At 39.1% G+C, this 21,491-nt stretch overlaps 1 protein-coding gene across 1 annotated transcript in view; it reads right to left on the reverse strand.

Moving 5' to 3' along the window:
• Positions 1-21,491, reverse strand: part of FBXL17 (F-box and leucine rich repeat protein 17) — a 443,616-nt gene that overhangs the window by 305,409 nt on the left and 116,716 nt on the right. The window contains exon 5 of the mRNA XM_026649192.2: positions 8,713-8,820. Coding sequence (XP_026504977.1) covers positions 8,713-8,820 — 108 coding nt within the window. The remainder of the gene's footprint in view (positions 1-8,712; positions 8,821-21,491) is intronic.

Raw genomic sequence — 21,491 nt, forward strand, 5'->3', positions numbered from 1 at the left:
GAGCATGCTGGTTACAGTTAAAGAATGGAGTCTTGGGATTACCTTTCAAAAATGTATCCTATGCCTATTTGTCTCATTACTGTGATTTATTTTAGGTAATTTTTCTATTATTTATAACCACCCTTGAAAAAAAAAACATTAAAATGATAAATATTTTATATCACACACAAAAGAACAAATACTTCTGTCTCTGTTAAATGTATTTAGTTTTTGTTTGTTTAATTTCATCATGTTTAGAAGCAGGAATAATTCAAAGAAACACATACATTCAAGGTACTTCTCTTTCCCACAACATATGGGAATTATAGCTTTTGCAAAAGGACTATTTTTAAACCTAACATAAAACAAAACGTAAGAAATATATCATGTTAAAAGCAATGGATTGAGAATCAAGAAATCTGGACTCCAACCCTGTATCTGTTACTTTCTTGCTGTATGGCCTTCAGCAACTCAATTAATCTCTCGGTACCTCTGTTTACTCTTTAATAAAACATGGATCGCAATACTTATGTCGCACACATATTTATTAAAGAGTCCTCAGATGAAAGGTGCTATAGAGGTGCAAAATATCATGAAACATGGGAAAAAAACTCTTATGGGAAGACTTTTCAGTAAACCTTACAGCATGGAAACCGTAGCAAATCTAGTAGAAAAGTTTGGTTAAAGAAGAAAATTGGAAACCAGTTTTCTAATTAACCTAACATACAGAAGAACTGATTAACCCTACTTTCCTTTAAACATGAAAGGTGTGACATCTTACAACCAATTTTGAAATTCTGCTGCCAGAGTGCAGTGAGCCCATTTTTATATACCGGACAATAGCCTTACCTCCCATTGTATGAGATATCTGGACTCTTTCTTGAACTACATGGCTCAGAGGTAGAATAATTCTGATATTTTTCATAGCCTAAGGGGCAAGCTAGCAAGTAATTCTTTTGAAAGGGATTTACTTAGCAATATCAACCACTTCACAGCTGATGTATTTAGTGCAGCACAGTGGCTACAGTTTGCAGTGACACTTGTTTCATTGTCATCATTTCAGGTGCTGGTAAACACTGATTGTTTCAACTGCTAGATGATGGCACTGTCCTATATGGCTTAGTCATAATTTGTCCTATTTTAAGAGCACAACATTTTACCCATTATCTTTGTGACGTTGCACTCCATATGCTTTATGAAAATATGTTTATGACTGTGACTATGATGTAACTGGAATATGCTTTATGCAAAAGATCTCTTGTAAGGTATCATTACAAAGCTTATAATCTACTGAGTGTGTTCATCCTATTTGTTTGCATGTATTATTTCAATGTCTGAAATTAGGAGAATAAGATATAAATTTGTATTACTGATGTAAACATATTAAGTGGAAGCCATTAAGGGTGCTTCAGAGTCAATGACCTGTAAATGGCTCTGTTTACTTGCAAACCTTCCTGTGTACCTGTGGGCCAGACCAGGAAGAATGGAGGCTGGGGGGGGTCTTATAATGACATGTGACCATGTCACCTGATAATGAAATCCATCTTAAATCTGGTACTTTTCCATTTAGAAGGATGGGGGGGGGGGGAAAGAGACCCAGAGAGACGGAGCAGGACAAAGGGGAGGCCAGTCATGAGAAAACCTCTAGTTACGACCTAAGATGTCTCCTGGAACTAACAAGGACTGTACCATGGGAAAGGATTGGGCCCAGACTAGGAAGGAGTCTAGTCTGTGAAAGAAGCTTACTGGAACATTTCTGAAGGTGAGATATTACCTGTAATCAGTTTCTTAATGTATTAGGCTTAGACTTGCGTGTTTTTGCTTTATTTTACTTGGTGACTTACTCTGTTCTGTCTGTTATTACTTGAAACCACTCAAATCCTACTTTTTATACTTAATAAAACCACTTTTGTTTATTAATGAACCAGCATAAGTGATTAATACCTGGGGGACAAACAGCTGTGCATATCTCTCTATCAGTGTTATATAGGACAGACAGTTTATGAGTTTACCCTGTATAAGTTTTATACAGAGTAAAACAGATTTATTTGGGGTTTGGATCCCTTTGGGAGCTGGGTGTTTGGGTGTTGGAGAGGTAACTGTAGCCGGCCACAGCCCCCATCCATGGCTTGTCCCCCATCCAAGGCTTGGCCTTCCCCAGACAGAGGAGGGGCAGCCCATTTCCCCCATCTACTCCCCCTTTTGCTTTTTCAAATGCAGTCTGTCTGTGTAGACTTCCTGTTATGCCAGCTACCTTGTTCCTGAAGTGCGGGCTGCACAGTTTCCTGTCTGAACCACGAACACCAGCGGAAGTCCTCGCTGATGTGAGGGGCTTGGTTAAAGCTATATTACCAATTGTATTCACGCTTATGAATATGTAATCAATATATAAGGAGTGAGTGAGATAGTATGAGTGTAAAAAAAACAATTGCAAGGCTTGAACCAAAATATTACCATGTAAGGATAATCAAGGTATATATGGGACTGTATATAAACCTACGGCAGTAACGGCCAGAGAGAGATGTAACCCACAACAGCAAAAACTCAGGACCGGAAGCAGCAGAGCCCTCCCGTAGATCCAAAGGGACATTGGGGACTCTCGTCGCCTAGTGATTCAATCTCTGAGAAGCTGGAACCTGGCCAGTCTCAGTCACCTAAGATTGAAAGCAACACCCATGTCTACAGCCTGCCGGTATGCATGGGGTGTGTGTGTGTATATAATTGTGCAAATAAGGGAAGCAAGCAATAAATCAACCCTCAGTATTGCTTTAGTTCGACCTTTGTTTGTGGTTATTTCTTGGCCTGATTCCAGGGAACGGGCAACATTAACCTGCTGAGCAGTTTTCAGTTAAAGTCTGCAGCTTTGGGGGCATGGCCCAGACCCTGAGTCTGTATTGCAGCAGGCTAGCGTGTCTGGTTCAACGAGACAGGGTTCTGGAGTCCCAAGCTGGAAGGGAAAACGGGCTCAGAGGTAATTTCAGCATGTCAGGTGACAGTCCCAAGGGGATCTCTGTTACCGAACCTGTCACAATCTTTATCTTTAAAAGTAAAACATTAGGGAAAAGATAGGAAAGGAGTATGACAAGTGAAACAAATACAAGGATAAAGTCTTTGATGAGATAAATAATTAGCCATTTGGTAAAGCCACTCTCTCTCTCATTAGGATAGGAAGAGCTCTACACCTCATTATGGAATCAGACATTTCCCAAATGTATCTCAGAATTTAAAAAACAAAACTGATATTTAATGTAACCAATCACAGGTGCTGAAACTAATACCTGGTAACCCATAAGCAATCACTATGAATTACTAGTAAAAATAACCCTAAAACCACCTGGTAACAAAGGCAAATTTACATTTAGGAGTTGGATATTATATATTGCAATACCATTCATTCATAACGTAATGGCGTTTATACACTTGTATGTACATTGGGAGTCAGATGCATGAATTTCCACAAATCCAGATGAAAATATACCTATACATATTCTGAACAAAAAAGTAGCAGCAATTCTTTCAAAATTATTTGAAGCACTGTATTTTGATTTTGTCTACTTTTCCTTTATGGAATGGTATTCCTGGTTTTGAATTTTTGTATACACTGGTTATGTTTCACAGCAAATCCTAAATTCCGCTACTGTTTAGAATAATTATTTCATGTAAACATATTTGGTATTCTAGATTCCATAATAGAATATGATTATTGTATTCTGAAAGCCAAAATGAATATGACAGCTACAAATGCAGACACTAATCAGAATATTGACTATTTTTCACTGAGTGCCAGTCTGAACTCTGGCATGCAGATATGATAAACTTCATTTATTAAAGAAAAAAAATCACACTGAAAATATTAAGAAGAAATATGAATTAATATTAATCAGAGGAAGAAACCTAATCTTTTCTTAATATTAACAAATATTGGTATATTTTAAGATCACTTGGTGAAAGGAGATGATGTAATGGTCTTAAATAGTAGGTAATGCTAGATTAGAATCAGGGAAAGGATGGTCCTGTATCAAAAGCATGTGAGGTCATCTCTTCAGGATTACTTAACCTGTCTATTCCTTAGTTTCCCTCTTGGTAAATTATAGGTTAAATTAAATGCAGTCAATGCAACCTGAATGTGGTGAGGCTTTGTCTGGCCAGCAAGAAGAAAAGGAGTTGTGGCTCCTTTAAGGTTCCCCCATTGCCTTTGGGTTACAAGGGGAACGCAAAGGGAGCAATTACATGAGCCACAGGCAACCAGAAGAGGTAGGCTCTGCTGGGACTTACCAGGCGAAAGGGGGAAAGGGAAGTTATTGATAACCTGGTCCCTCTAGCCATAACCCTTCAGTACATTATTCATCCATTGACAACACAGTGAGCATGGTTATGGTTTATGACCTGGGGTTGCTGTTAGCAAAATTTGATATTAAGCTGGATTTTTAACTGCTCCTTGTATCTCTCTCAGATTTAAACCTTTTGGGTGTCTATTTTGATGGTCCATTTTATAATGATGCTCAATCTTGTGCTCAGCATTTGAAAAGTTCAGCACAATGCTGCACTGGAGAGTGGCATGGGAATGTGGTACATGGCAGATGGTACGCTACTTGAATGTCTTCTTGTCTGCAGGACAGGAAAAAGTCTGAGGAGCATGCTGGCCACATTCCAGGCTGTGACCGGCAAGCTGGGAATAACACTAGCAGACAAAAAGACAGAGAGACCCTCAACTAAGATGACCTACACAGGAATTGAGTAAGATACACAGGCTGGCATACCTAGATTCCCCACAAATAAACTGATAGCACTTTGGGGATGGATCAAAGGGCTAGGTCAGCTAATAAGGTTGCGCTCCGTGACCTGCAGGTTATCATCAGACATTTTAATTTTAAATGCTGAGTTGTGGCCACAGAATAGGCATTTTGTGCTCAACTGTCAGCTGCCACTTTGGGAATATTAATGCCTAGTCATTTTATACAAGAGTAAATAAAGAGATAAGGGAGGAATTATGTGGATGGAAACAGTTCTTGAATCACTTTAATGGGATTTAATTTGGAGAGAGGAACGGATGCTAGAGGCAGACTTAAAAATTCTTTCAGATGCATTGGCCAGAGAAGAGGGACATAGGATTGAGAGGGTTGCTGCTTTATTTTTATTTTTTTTTTAAACCAGGAGAAGTGGTGCTCAGAAATGGCCCACTGAGTGAAGGGATAAGGGATAAGAAGAAACACAACATTTCTGGAATTCTCTCCCATTTGAGTTGCAGTGATGCTTTGGGAAATGAAATTTGCAAACAAAAGTGTGAGTTTCAGGAGTAACAACCTGGCAGTGGTACATAATAGCCAGTCCTGCAGGTAGTCCAGGGTTATGAAGTTGGTGAGGGCATTTCTCCCGTGGTGTTTAACTTGTATGTTTTTCTGCTAAACATGTGCCCAGTATTAATGAATCAGCTATGCCAGTATCATCTCAATTACAGGTGGACTGATTCCAAGACCTGGCACAGGCAGCCAACAAGGAGGCTGAACAGATGCCCGTGGGTCTCTGGAGTATGACTGCTCTTGGAGTAGCGCAGAGATCAGTAACACCACAAACATTTAGGGCTTATGGTTTGGTTTTTAATACATTTATGCAATTTCAGATGGAGGAGGGTCTGCCTATCAACTGGCCTGTTCCCAAAGACAAGGTACTTCATAGATAGTGTCACTGGCGCACCAAGGAGGCTGGTATCGTCCACCATCTCCAGACACTTATCAGGCCTTATGTTGTTAGAAGGATGAAAGGTTACCCAGAACCTTGTGGCAGGATCTTAGTAAGGAGATTCCTAGTAAGGAGCTCTCAAGACAAAGACCGTACTGAAGATCCTCAACATTCTATCACTATTCAGTTGCTTGGGGATTTAGTGAAAGTTATTCAATAAATATGCAAAAGTGGGCAGCAGGTAGCCTGTTAAAGGTTGTATTCCTCATAACATTTTCTGGAGCATATAGGGTCAGTGAAATGGTGACTGGATTAGCAAGAGATACTTTCAAGCATAGCTTTGGATTTCAGGAACTTATGGGAGGGTGAGCAACTGGTCATCTTGACTTTGAGGATGTTAAAAACAGATCAGGGAGGGGCTAAGTGAGTCCTCAGTGCTACAAGAAGGGGGCAACCCAGGGAATGGGGGCTCTAAGGACTTATACAGCTATGATGCTGGTTGGGGATGGACCCCTATTTCTTCATGGAGACACCTCACAAAATACCCGTTTGTGATAGTTTTGTAAAGGGTCTTACCATTGCAGGGTTCCCTGAATATGAATTCAGTTCCCACGTGCTCAAGATCAGGACAGCAATTATGGCAGCCGAGCTCAGACTAAGGGCTTAGTGGATACAGGCAATCAGATGCTAGTATTCAAATGTATACAGGACATATATGAGGCCCAGATAGACAATCAGAGTCTAGCACTATGAATATTTTTACTATTTTTACTAGCTACCTAATTTCAGGAGCAAGAGAACAAGTCAAGTAAGCTAGAGTGTGTGTCTGCGGATGCAGTATTGTGAACTGGGTGCACAGGCAGATGGACAGTTCATCAGGGCATTTGCAGCTGGACCTCAGTGGTGAGGCAATCCTGAGTTGGCCTAAGAGGAGAAGAGGCATGCTTTGGGGCTAGCTGATGCCCCTCATACAAGTCTTTGGCAGCAAGGGGACAGTCACTAGATATTATTTTTCAACTCAGTGAAAATGATTTGAAAATTTGTAAGGCAGTTGACTTGATGTTCAGGACTAAGACGGATTTGGGGAAGATCCAGGACCTTTTCTGGCCTTGGTTATAATTTGGCCAATATGTTATAACAGAAGCTATGGCGAGGAGTCACCAAGCCTCCGCAGGTTGACGTGGCCAGAAGGTGCGTAAATCAGGAGATGTCTAAACCTGTACATGAATGGGGAGGGTCCGTAACTACCCATCAATAAGGCTGAGAGTCTATCATGGAGGTCATGGAAGTCACAGATTCCATGACTTTCCGGGACCTCCAGGACTTTTGCAGCCAGCAAGTGCGACTGACCCCAGGGCCGCTGAAGCAGCCACAATGCCCCTATTTGAAATAAGTAATTTCTCTCTCCTAATGCTGTTTACACCCTTCAGATGCTACTACATGATTTGAAGTATCCAACATGGTCATGTATCCAAACTAGACATAATTGATTCTTTTAATCTTTTCAAGTAAATTAGTCCCTCCAGACCCTTTATTATTTTTGTGGCTTTTCTGTGAATTCCTCCCAGTTCAATAACATTTTCAAGTACTGAGGTGATCTGAACTTAACAGAATATTCTAGAGATGGTCTGACCAGTACAGAGAGTCTATAATTAACCACTATCATGACAAAAGGCTTATACAATTGCATCACAAAATAGCATTTGTATTTTTTGCAGCCATATTACATTACAAATTCTTATCTCATATGCTCTCCAATGTCATCTGCCACCCATAGGTCTCTCTGGTCACTAGTGCTTACCAGTTTTCTACCTCACATTTAAGGTAGGATCCTATCCCAGAGCACTACCCTGCATAGCATGGCATGACCTTGATAGAACTTGCACTCAGTTCCCTCCTGGTTTTCCCAATAGCTTATCCACAGCCTGGAGTTCTTGAAGTAACACTCCCCTTTCCAGAGCTTAATTTAGTAAGTATAAAATACTTTGGTCCTTCATGGCCATACTTGTACACCCCCTTGTGGCTTCTAATTTAAGCTTGTAGGGAACTCAGTTCCTTCCCATAGGTTAAGGGATTCCACACTCCTCCTCCTCGGCTGTGAAGCAGGCAGGTAGGCTTTTCCCTGCAATGCTCCTCTCGCTGCCTGTCCTCTCTTCTCTCTTGGCTCTCTACCCAGAAGGCCTGATTTTAGCCATATAAACAAAGTCTCATGACAAGCAGGTTTATTTTCTCCACCTGGAGAGGTAACCTAAGTGTCACAAGTTGGGCTGCACCCCTCACAGGCCCAGTCACTCTGTGACATCCCTATCCCTGGTTATTTTTACTAGCTGCATTAGATTGCATTTTCCTATTTGAATGTCATTGTTATTTCCCAGCTATATTGCTAATCTTGCATTTTTCTCTGTCCTTCCTGCTGTTTTGCATCATCTCCCAATTTAATATCATCTGTGAATTTAATTAATATGTTTATCCCCTCTTTCACATCATTAATGAAGATATTAAATAAGACCAGTCCCCAAACCAATTTCTGCAGCCTGGCATCTCTCTCTCATGTTGCTACACTGATTAAAAAGGAAATAAGGAAACAAAGGATAATTATCAAGAGTGATTTACATTATATATTACATAATACAGAAATCCATACACATACTATATGTATGCATATACATACACATGTAAAATATAGGCTGGTGCACACAAGCAGGTGTTTAAAGTCTTATTTGCATCCACAATTTTATGTCTGCAATTAACTGAGGGCACAGAACTTCAGTCAGATTAGATGTATAGATTCAACAGAAAAACTTTCTGATTGCCTACAAGACATTTGACATTTACAGTATTTTTTCTGAGAGAAGATTTTTCACTCAACATATTTATGGCATACAGTTGAACAGGGAAAGTCCACTTTTTACCTTTCAAAGACTTTTTTTCTTATGACCACAAAAATCTTTTTTCGTTCTACTCAGGTCTAGTTATTTTATTATACATGCAAGCATAATACTGTTGATACCAACAGTTTTGGTGATAATTAAGTACTGTAGCTACTGTACTTACATTGGTGAGGTGAATGACTCCTTTAGATGTAACAGAGCAGCCCATAAACCCAACATACTGCAGCTCAGGACAGTGTTCAGCAAATGCTTTTACCGAGTGATCGGTCACCTACACAAAGAGAGAGAGAGAAAGCAGTTGAAGGTGACACTCTTATCTACTCAATACAATGAAATCTAGCAAGCATCTCAGCAACAGCGGTGAATTGTTGCTTCAATAGTTCTCTTTGTCTTGACAGTATGAGCGAGAAAGTACAGTGTGCCTACAGGTCTGCAGATATATATGTATGGGATAACAAAGAATCATCTCCCCCAGCAAAAGAGAGAGACAGTAACTACTAGATGATGGACAGTGAATTTCAAATTTTACTATTGAATTTATCTGCAGGGGAAAAACAATCCATTCCATCTGTTTTTCACATAACTTTGCACAACATCAAAACATCAACAAATGAAAATTATTACCAGCTCCTGCAGACTCACACGGTCCCCATTACTGGCTGTGCAAAAAGTACTTGAACTATGTTATATTTCAAGAAGTTTTTTACTTCTTCTTTCAAACAACTTCCACTAAATCTAAGCCATATAGAATCAATAAGGTTTTTTCATCTTAAAATACAATCCTAATTTCTTGTCAATGAGTAAATCTTTAACTAACAGAAGTGAATGTACAGTATTGTACATAGGCTAGCAGTTGTAAATAATGCTTCCCATACCAGAGACTAATATTCCAATATAATCTCTGCTCCTTCCCCTCCCTCCCATTATAAGCCAGGTGTACAGGCTGCGTGTTTTGTTATTCTGGAATATTACTTTTTCTATATCTATATTTATCTATCTATAGCTTTATAATTAAGTCTATATTTGCAACAAAACTTAGTAAAATGTAACATGAAAAATGTGCTGCACTAAATTTGATGCTTAAATAATATTAGACTTTCTGCACAAAAATGTTCTCTCATTGGAAGGACAATAGTCTGAACTCCTTTCCTTAAACTGTTAGTCTTCTTAAATTTTCAACTCCTTTATATTTTTCCATATTACTGTATTTCTCCCAATGGTTTATTAAGGCATGGCTTAAATCAACCAAACCCAATTTTCTCCATCACAGTTTGGAATTCAATTTTACTATCCAGACAAGAGAAAATTAAATATTTTTACTAGATTTTCTATTCTTCACTACAAATACCTATTTCACACTGGCTTTACTTGTTAAGAATCTCACCTTATAACTTTCTTATCTACTTTAAATAGATGTTGAAAACTCACCATCCTTAAATACAGTACATTAAAAGCATAATATAAAAACATTTAAAAGAAATGAAGCCACTGGCTTCAACATTCATCTGATGCAATATTAATCTCATCTTCAAATGTAATATGTGCCTGAAGCATATTTAAGCTAAGGGTTATATTAATAAATGCAAAATGGGCATTGTTGCCACTTGTGGGGATTATTTTAGTTTGCATTGTTTTGTTTTGTATTTTCTCCTAAAGACTTGTTTAAAGCAGAGAATATACAACGTATCATAAACAAATCAAGTCTATGCTTTTATTGTCATGAAACCCCTTCATCATTTTTTCCCTTCTCATTTTCCACTTTCCTGAGGTTGAATCAAAAGGATGTTCATCATATATAAAGTTATATGCGCAGTTAAAGATAGAAAAGGGCACAAAAGCCTGCTGCCCTAAAGTCATAGATAGTTTTGCCATTGGTCTCAATGGGACTAGGACTGGACCCGACGTATATATGCTGAAAAATTTACAGTGCAACAAAAGCTACCTGATTCTAAGTACAGTAAGTCATACATTTAGATACATCTTGTTTCCTGTCCCTTGAAAGTATGAGGACAGGGCCGGCTCCAGGCACCAGCGCAGTAAGCATGTGCTTGGGCGGCCAACGGAGAGGGAAGGACCTGCCGCCGAAGGGGCAGCCAAAACGCTGGAGCCGGCCCTGTATAAGGATACTTTGTTTTACACTATAATATTTATCTGCAATAGTAGGAAGAATGATTACTGTATATGGTATTACAACTTTATATACAGCTTTACAGTACAAGTTCTAATTCTGATACAATAAATTACTTTTCAAATATATTCTAATATGTTCTAAACTTCACTTGTCTCAAGTTTTTCTCTTGAAACACTGTGAGCATGATGACACTATTTCTAGTCTGTAACATTACTTTAAAGAGAGCTCAACCCCCCCTATTTTTCTTTTCACCTTCTTTTGATTGATCTTCTTTTGCAGTACTATTTTGTTACCTCCCATTCACAGGATGTTTTTGCTCCTCATTAACACATGAGCAACATTTCATCATTTAAACCGTGCATTCAAACAGTGCTGAACAACAAACAAATCAACTGAAAAATATTCAAGGTTATGAGAATTAAAATCATATATTTAAATTTTATTTTTATAATCACTATAATATGAAAAAAGTTAAAATGAATGTTATCAAGAGCATTTTTTCTTCTCTAATAGTCACTTAGAGTATTTTTTGAAGGTTAACTTCTGATATGTGAAAATGAATGTTCACTTGGGTACATTTTCCTTTTCATGCATAGTATGCATATAATGCTCTTAATACAACTAAATGTTGTGCACACACACATGTACTCTTTGCTGATAAGCACCTTAGAAAAGAATGCTGCTGGGTCCCCACAGAAAGATGGGACTGATTTAGGCTTCTTGGATCATGAGACAAATTTAAATTCATGACATTTCTATGTGTAGAAAAGCTGTTATTGACCTTAGACAACGATAATTCTAGAGGGAAATTCCACATTTTGGAGTAGACAGAAAAGTAGAACAATGTGGGAAATATAACAGCATTTTTTTAAGTTTTTAAGGAGCTTGAAAAGTTAAAATAAATTCTGGAGGAGATAGATTCATTCCTGCATGGCTTGATCAAAGACAGACAGTGATGGTGTGAAAAAGCAGCCCCACTTCAGAAGCCCTCCAATGGCAGGCTATGGCATGAGCAGTAAGCCTGCCTCAGTTTCCCCTTTCTTGACAGCGACCCCAGTAACTCCACACCATAGCTTTCCACATATAAAACAGACTTTCATGTGCTTAATTTATTACCAAAAAATCCCACAACCATAGTCCAAAATTCTCCAGTCCAACAGTCCACCAACACCCCACCTCACCATGCTCTGGCTCTTAAGTATAGCTCCAGTGTCCCTCACCGTGCCTGACCCAGGCCCCTCCAGCTGGGGTGCTTCTCTGCATTGTTTCCTTTCCTGGCATAGTTCCAATTCTTGCCTGAAGAGATCAGTGGGCTCATTCCTCCATTATTCATTCCCCTGCCTTCAGCCCTTTCTGGCCCTCCTGCTTCAACTCTCTGGCTTAGAGAGCCAGCAGGCATCTCCTGCTGATGCTCTCAGCCTTCATCCCTCACCAGCCCTCTCTGCCTGTGGTTCTCTGGCCTGGAGAAGGTTTGTAGCTGATCCTTAGCTGCCTTCTACTTTCACCAGCCTGATGTGGCCCCAGTGCCCAACTAGGGAATTCTCTCTGCTCCCTTCTTCAGAAGCATCCCCTCCCTGAAGCTCTTAGCCCAGTTCTACTCTTCTTCTGAGCTCTCTCTATTCTCACGACTCTCCCATCTCACTCTGGATTTTGAACGCACCCCCCACCTCTGGACGCTGGGATCTGAACTCTCCCTTCTCTGGGTTCTGGACTTTCATTTATAATTCCCAGGGACAGCCCTACCCATACTCATTATACCAAACTATAGCACATCTGGAGTGGAACAGGAGATCTGGGTCCAATTTCATTTGAGGGGCCATCTACCCTGTTACAGATGGATTTCAGTGGCAGTCTGCAACTTTATTAATTTGAGATCTTTGCTCACATTCCTTCCAGATCAGGGCAGCAACAAAAGCAGTACTGGAGGGCTCCCCAAGGATCCAGTCACTGGGACTATGTTATGGGACCTATGTTCACTCTGCTGATGGGTTACTGGGGTAGACAAAGAGCATAAGAGGGCGACTGAAAGCCTGGGGACATTTAAAATGGGGGGGGGAAGGGGAGAGGAGAATGATAGCCAATTGACTGCTCTACTCCCCCCTTTACCCAGCCAATGGAAGGCAAAGAAATCACCTCTCTTCCCTCTCCCTCCCTCCCCCGACACACCCAATGCACATTCCTCCATGCACTGATATTGGAGGAGAGGCTAGCTCTGACACTCCCTCCTCCACCTCATCTTGGAGTATGAGCATCATTCCTTTTAGTCTGACCTAACAGTCCCTCCTCCCTGCTGATATGGGGTGGGGAGTGCATTAGTGGGCAAATAGCGGGTTAGATGGTCAAATATCATCGATTTATGATAAGGCTCCGCAGTTTCTCACATTAATATTACCTCCACATACATGTAAAATATTTGACTTGTTTGCAAATAATAAAATTACTAAACTTTACAATGCTTTCCTGCTAATACATGAATGTACACAACAAAACATTTAACATACCAAGTAATCTTTGCACAAAGGATATTTTCCTGGTAAAACAGGTTATTAATTGAGTGAACCTTTTCAATATCCTATATAATTTCACTCAATCAAATATTGTCTCTCACTCCTTTTCTACAGTATGCAAGTCATGTGTTTTCCGGTCTCATAGAAATTATTTATATTATGCATGAATTGATTAAATTTTAGATAGGGTATTGCTAACAGTGCTCTTAAATACTGACTTACAAAAATAGTACTACACTGAAACAGTTTAACAACTTTGGACTCAGTTCAATAATAGATAGCCTCCTTCGCTGCCAGTCAGCAGAAATTCCACTAACTGTGGAGGCTAATTTGAATTTTCAAGGGGAAATTATAAAATTTCTTTGGTCAGCACTGTAATCTCCTAGTTAACATTCCTCACCATACTTGAACCCAGGAGTTCCTGAATTTTTTCAGCCCAAATGCTATACACAGCAAACGGATATTTTAATGTTGCAGTGTCCAGTGAGTATGCAACAGATGTCACCAGACATTCTAAACATGAGAAATTCTAACACATGGTTGCTCTCTTCCTTGGCTGTGATAAAAAATGGAAATCAGCTGGGACATGATTAAAGGGACAATGGCTCAATTTTTTTAAACAATTAACAAGACCATTAAGGACAGACATCTATGGAAAAATGGATATAGTCCTTCAGTGTCTGGACAGATATTTAGTGTTAGATGTATTTAGGGTGGCTGTTTTGATTTGATATTTTGGGAGGGGAAAGAGATAGATTGGGAGGGTTCTTTTTCAGATAAACAAAAAATACCCTTGTGGCCAAATACTTTAGCATTGCATCCAGCCAGAATCATTGATAACAGTATCCCATTCACCAAGCCTAACTTGGACATTACTTCTCCTTGCAAAGAGTCATGCCTACAGAAAATACGTTTTCATCTGGAGTGAAGTGTTTCAAAAATTTTGAGGGTTATTCAAGTGGAGGTATATGCATCTTTAAAAAAAAAAAAACCACTACCTTAACCACAAGACCATGCTTCTTGCCTCATTCACTACACACCTTCCACGTTCTGCAACAAATGAACCAAAGGTCACTACACATCCCTGATTCACCCTGAGAGCAGGTCCATCCTGTGCACTGAATGAGGCAGGGGTTTTGTGGAAAAAATAGTATGTGATCATGTAATTAAAAACTGTATCAAAATGCATATGCACAAGGAGGTCAAATTAAGATTGCACAGACAAGCTTAATGCTAGCATTTTCTAAACTTTGAGTGCTTAACTTTGTACCCTTAATGTTCTTTCATAGTATTTTGTGTTTGCTATTTATATATAGAGAGATTTATATATAAATAGAATATGTATATAGACAGAGATAGATATATAAGAACACACAACGTACATATATAACAAGTGTAAGATTTCAGTGAGAATGAGAGAGAGATTATAATATTCTATAGAAGGAGCTGGTAATATAGTCAGGTTGCACTTTACATTATAAAAACCTTTTACAGTCTTTTATTCAAGAAGCTTCCCCATCTCCACTGCTACAAGATCTTTGATATTTAAAAAAGAGAACGCCCTCAGATTACAGAAGTTCCCTTTCTTTGTCCCATGAAATTCCAAGTGTCAAAATCGCCATTTACTTTCTTTCACAAATGAGCCTAAGGAAAACACTGGCAAAATAATAACAGAACATGAAAATTCTAGGCCAAATCCATGCTGCTGCCAAAGCAGCAGCAGCTGTACTGGGAAAAACTGGGAAATCCCCATCCTTAATCCTTATACCACACTAAATCATACCTGCCTATCTTTGGTGTTTAAAACTTTCATACAGGTAAGAAGAGATCAGAGAGAAAGAGGAAGATTGGCCGTCTGGACCAAGTTGGGTTCTCCAACTTTCTCATTTCCCCCCAAAGGCACCCTCTATACCCAGCTAACATAGTTAGTTCTATAGCTCAAGTAATAACAGTCTGCATTGTAATGGTGAAAGTTTAGAGCCAATCCTGATGATGATGCAATATATGAAGGCTGTTTACAGTTGCAGATAACGGAATTTGCTTTCATTTCCTTTAAAAAAGCAACTAAGAAATTACAGAAAGTTTGTGTTAAAAACGTTATTTAGGTTGCAAAATCAAGCACTTGAAAGTTAGGAAATGTCAGATTTAGTGACTGTACAATCTTAATTCTGTGCCTTTGTATGTGTGCATTATGATAATCATTACTTACATGATTACATAATTTGTTTTTAATGAACCCCTGCATCATTCAGTCCACAGTATGGAAGCACAAAGAGTCAGAATTAAGTTTGCAGAGGCAACTGTACATTTGGGATTTCCTAATTTCTGAGTGCTTGACTTTGCAACCTAAATAACTTTATTTTCTTTTTCTTTCTTTGCATGTAAATACACACAGTGCACATAGGTTAGTCAGTGCAACTCAAAGCAAATCACCATACAGAATATACTACAGTTCTACTAAAAATGACCCCTTGTCAACAAGGGCACAGAAATTCACAACTAATCACATTACAAAAGTACATTAGTGCTCATTGAGGAATCTGTAATAATTTGATTGCCTGTTCGACCTTCATTGACTTTCGCTCATTCTGCCGTGCTCAATGCTAGTCTTGCTTTGAAATAGTCATATAAGCTGATGAGCAGAGATTTATAAGTTATGCACTAAAGCGTTGTGAATGGGAAAGACATTGGCCTGGAACTAATGGCACAGATATTTTGCACCTATTAAAATGATCTATGAAAAGTTAGGCCTGGCTTAACCATTTTCCTTTAATTTATTGGACTAGTTTCTATTATTGCAGTTCTGCATTATTTTATTCAAATTCAATATTTTGGATATTCTGAATTAAATTCATTAAATATTAGTCTATTTGGTATTCTATTCAAGTTTCAAGTCTGCAAAAAAGATGAGCTCTGAAGCAAAGGTGAAAAATGAAACAAAACAAGCTACTTAAATTTCAACAAAAAACACTGAAAATAACTGATTAACAAATCACCCATCCACCCATTGACCCTCACTGGTTGATTGAAATGCCATAATTTTCTAAAAGGAAGTACAAGAGTATGCTTTTCATAGAAATTCGAAGTGGAAAAAAACCTATTCTGTCATCTCAATGACCACTTGTCAGCATGACTATCCCCTTAGAGGATTCTTTCCAGTGCTTTCTTTGCCTCTTATTAGGAAGGCTATTCCACAAACCAAGAGAAATCACTGTTAGAAACCTTTTTTGTGATAATTAGTCTAACATTTTCCTTTTCTTTTTCTTCGTACACTTATAAAAAGGTTATATAAGCTACTGTTAAAACCAAACCATAACATTTTGAAAACACACCTTTTTTTTTTATTACACACAAAGTTAAGGAAATGAAAGCAAATTCCATATCTGCAACTGAAACAGCCCTCATATCATGCATCATCATCAGGATTGGAGGCCTAAATTTTCACCATTGCACTGCAGACCGTTATCATTTGAGCTACAAAGGTGCCTTTGAGGGGGGAACTCAGAAGGTTGGAGAGCCCAACTTGGTCCAGCCTGGCCAGTCTTCCTCTTTCTCGGTTCTCTTCTAACCTGGATATATAAGTATATGAAAGAATTTCTGTCTATCCTTGGTGTTTAAACCTTTCAAGTACCTGTGAATTTATTTCCTGTGTAGTCATCATTTAGCTAACCTAAAAATACATATATTTTAATCTTAAATAAAACCTACCAGCCACTTAACTATTTCCATATCTCTTTCCTAAAATGCCTCCAATTTGTCTATCTTTCTGATAATGAAGAGCCCTGGAGGCATCTCAATATCACAGAGGCTGTCACATCGGAATAAGAGAGTGGGATTATCATAGTCCTGTCCCATGACATGATACTTCTGCATCCCCAGCTGCATGGCTGTTTTTAGTTCTAGAATATTTAATCCAGTGTAAAGAGACACTCCCAAAATGAATCTAATTTTAAGATAAGAAATCAATCTTTTCCAAGAATTGCCAGCACACTGGTGTCTGAGATACCAAAGTTATCTTCTTGCAGTTTTCTTTTATCTTGAAGTCTTAAGTGCACCCACAAGTTTGTGTAATTGATACTTATTATACAAATTTGGATTACCAATGGCTCCTTACCCTCTTCTCTAAACTCTGGACCAGTGGTTCTCAACCAGGGATACGTGTACACAGAGGTCTTCCAGGGGGTACATCAATTCATCTAGATCAGTGTTTATCAATCTGGGGGATTTGACTCCCAGGGATGTCGCAAGGTGAGTTTAGGGGTGTTGCAAGTTCAGGGCTGGCATTAGGGGGTGGCACGCAGGGCAACTATCTGGAGCCCCACACCAAAAGGGGCCCCGCAAAGCTAAGTTACATGCTTCAGCACCAGGCAGCAAAGCTCGGGCTTCAGCCCTCTCATTCAGGGCTCCGGCATCAGACAAGACTCAAGTGAAAAACAGGCTCAAGTATCACACTGAAATCCAAGTACAATATTTATATTCCAATCAATTTATTTTATAATTATATGGTAAAAATGAGAAAGTCAGCCATTTTTCAGTAACAGTATGCTGTGACACTTCTGTATTTTTGTGTCTGATTTTGTAAGCAAGTAGTTTTTAAGTGAGGTGAAACTTGGGGTACACAAGACAAATCAGACTCCGGAAAGGGATACAGTAGTCTGGAAAGGTTGAGAATATGGTATGCTCTAGACCATATTTGGTATGCTCTAGACCAAATATGGTATGCTCTAGACCATATTTCTTTCCAAATATTTCAATGGCTTCCACTAATCTATTCAGTAAGAAAAAGAAGAATTAGTATAAATTAATATTTTAGGATTATAGATTGAAAGAATATAATTTGACATCTGACTTGTACAAATACCTTTCAGTATACTAACTTCAGCCATGCTACTGCTGTTAATCTTCAAATGTTATTAACAACTTCTGAAAATGATTTATAATAGCAATAGCCCTTAAGATCAGTGATTCCCACATTTAATGCTAAAGACTTTACTGTCATAACATTCACATCAGCCAAATAATAGTTAGTCAAATGGTAACTGATGATAACAACAAATGCTAATATGGTATTTATCAGCTACCATTCAGGCAATGACATGGTTGGATTTGATAAAACTACTTCAAGCATATCACAAAAGCTATACACAAACACATATTTTTAAAATTTTATATTTATAATCATATATAACTACAACAAATCTAAGTACATAAAACTATAACAATGAAAATCCACACAATTTTCCCTACAGAATTCACTACTGTGATCTTTAGAATAAATACATTTACACAATGTATAAATATGCCAGAGGAGAAATTTTGGGGAAATGGTTTTACCAGCTTTTATTGCAAAAGGGGAGTAGGCTGCTTTATAACACAAGAAATGAAAACGTTTAAAGTTATGACAACTACTTGCATGTTATCAGGCAAGAGGTAAGAAAACTGTTCCTATTTCTGTGTACCCTTCTTACGAATAGAGACAAAAGCAGTAGTACTATTGTAAATGGAGATACTATAAATGTACTACTAAAAATGAGTTCAGAAACAAAATTTGGTTACCACATTGCTAAAGCATGTCAAATTACAAAAGTATAATTAAAGATGAAATTTACTCTGCCATTTTGTCTAAAAGGATAAGGCAATTGTTTCAGTGCAAGCGATTGATCCACTGAATCAGAGAGGTTTATGGTCAATCCCTTATTATATAATAACACTGAAAATATTTAAATAATTTAAAGTTAGATTAAAGAGCACTTGGGGAAAGTATTGCCTTCTCGGTAATAAACATGGTAGTGTTTTTTTAGAAGAATTTTTAGTAAACGTACTCAACATTACAATGACTGTCACCAAAAAGATTTTAACAAATGAATTAGTTGCTGTCATTTTGTAGTTCATATCTGAGGGTTTGTCTGAGGAATGTAGAAAAATTACCTTGGAAATGTTTGAGCAATTATATGATACAATTCTGAATACAGTCAAACCTCAGTAATCCGAGACCCAATTAACAGAGTTTCAGTTATGAGAATGCCAACTAAAGCCCGAGAGATTTGTCTGAAGCCTCAGTCTAAAGCTAAGCTCTGCATACCAGAGCTCTTGTGCCACTCAGCCAGCAAGTTTGGGAAAAGTAGCCTTTGGCCTTTCTGTCATCCCTAGATGCATACTTCAGGGCCCAGTTAGATTCCTCTCCTGATTATTCAGAGTTTTTGGGTGTCATACTGCCACCACCAGCACTGTCAGTATCTTTGCATAGTTAGGGATGTTTGAATGTCATCTAGAGACAAAGAATGTAGGCCATACTTACAGGTGGGGGACTACTATGAGGAAGCAGTGACTCTGAAAAAGATTTGGAGGTTACGGTGGATAATCAGCTGAACATGAGCTCCCTGTATGTGAAGGAACCTCGAGCATAGCAGGAATAGGGAGGTAATATTACCTCTGTATTTGGCACTGGTGCAACCTCTTTGAATACTGTGTCTAGTTCAAGTATCCACAATTCAAGAAGGATGTGATTAATTGGAGAGAGTTCATAATGAATCATGAAAATAATTACAGGATTGGAAAACATGCAGTGAAAGACTCAAGGAGCTCAATATGTTTAGCTTAAGAAAGAGTGTGTTAAGAGTTGATTTGATCAGTCTATAAGTACCTACACAGGGAACGAAGTTTTGATAATAAAGGGCTCTTCAATCTAGCAGACAAAAGTCTAACAAAATCCAATGGCCAGATGCCAGACAAATTCAGATTAGCAAGAAGGAACAAAATTAACAGTGAGGGTAATTAATCATTGGAACAATTTATCAAAGGTTGTGAGGAATTCTCCATCATTGCCAATTTTTAAATCAAGATTGGATGTTTTTCTAAGGAGATGCTCTCGTTCAAAAGGGAATTAATTCAGGGAAATCCTATGGCCTTTGTTATACAAGCAGTCAGACTAGATCAGTGGTTCCCAAACTTTAACAGCTCGCGAACCCCTTTCACTAAATTATGAAATCTCGTGAACCCCCTCCTAAAAATGAATATTTTCAGGGATTTAAGTTTAAATTTCTTCAGTGTGATGGATGCCCCAACCGCCCACCCCTCTCTTCCTGGGGCTCGGGCTGCCGGCTCCCCCGCTGATGGGGACGGAGCTCGGGCTGCCAGCCCCAACTGCCCAGCCCTGCTCTCCCTGGGGCTCGGGCTGCCAGCCCCGCGCAGAGCGCTGGGGTTTGGGCTGCCGGCTCCCCCGCTGACCGCCAGGACTCGGGCTGCCAGCCCCAACTGCCCGTCCCTGCTCTCCCTGGGGCTCGGGGTGTCTGCCCTGCAACCCGGGTCCCACCTGCTGTCTCCAATGCCCGGGGTCCTCTGTCCGCCATTAGTGAAATTTTTCTGGTGAACCCCCTGTAACGTTCTGCGAACCCCCAGGGGTTCACGAACCCCAGTTTGGGAACCACTGGACTAGATGATCACAATGGTCCCTTCTGGGTTTATAATCTATGAATCTCTCCAAATTTGTCAGTTTCATGTTATCATTAGGGAAAAAAGAAAAAAAATATGCATGGGCAATTCCTTCTGTCATAATCCTCTCTTCTCTCATCCTATCAATAACAGTAAAAATCAAAGTATCATGACTCCATCTACCAGGAAGCAAGGCACCAAAGGAATCAATTGAGCCCTCTATTTAAGCCCCAGTTTGCAGACTTTCTTCCAGAGCAACAAATAAGTGAATAAGTAGAGAAGTAAGAGAACATGCTAAAAGAATAAGCTGGTGCTTCTCACAAGGATAAGGAAGGATGGCAGATTGGGAGAAGAGAAGATGAAGACAAAAGGAGTTATCAGCAAGCAAGTTTTCCCCCAATGGTACATCCGCCTTCTCCCATCCTACTGCTAGAGATAGTCAAAGACAGTAGATGTACTAAGCAGTACCCTGGGGATGAGAACTTATCTTGCTTGGAGAGCCCTGCGAACAGAGAATGTATCTACAGATGCAAACTGATCCATCTGATAGTGCTTCATGCACATAGGTGGAGATGACCACACTGTAAATTTGTTCACCTTGGACGTGGAGGTTGCTGCTCTCACAGCACAGGATGTCACGAACCATTTAGCAGAGAGACATTTGATTGGCTCAAAATGCTGACACTCAACTTGTTCATAGGCAAGGAAGATGCAGTTATTTACTTATCTAGCAATGTTGTGTTTTGAGACAACCCTCAGAACAGACAACACCAGTAAACAAGATAAACATCTCTTGACACAATATTAACATACAGGGAGTTAAGTCTTCTGACCTGGGGAAAAGCAGAATTAGAACAAATAGTGGAGAACACA

Source organism: Terrapene carolina, unplaced genomic scaffold, assembly GCF_002925995.2.
Source record: "Terrapene carolina triunguis isolate 2854851 unplaced genomic scaffold, T_m_triunguis-2.0 Scaffold69, whole genome shotgun sequence".
Lineage (NCBI taxonomy): Eukaryota > Metazoa > Chordata > Testudines > Emydidae > Terrapene > Terrapene triunguis.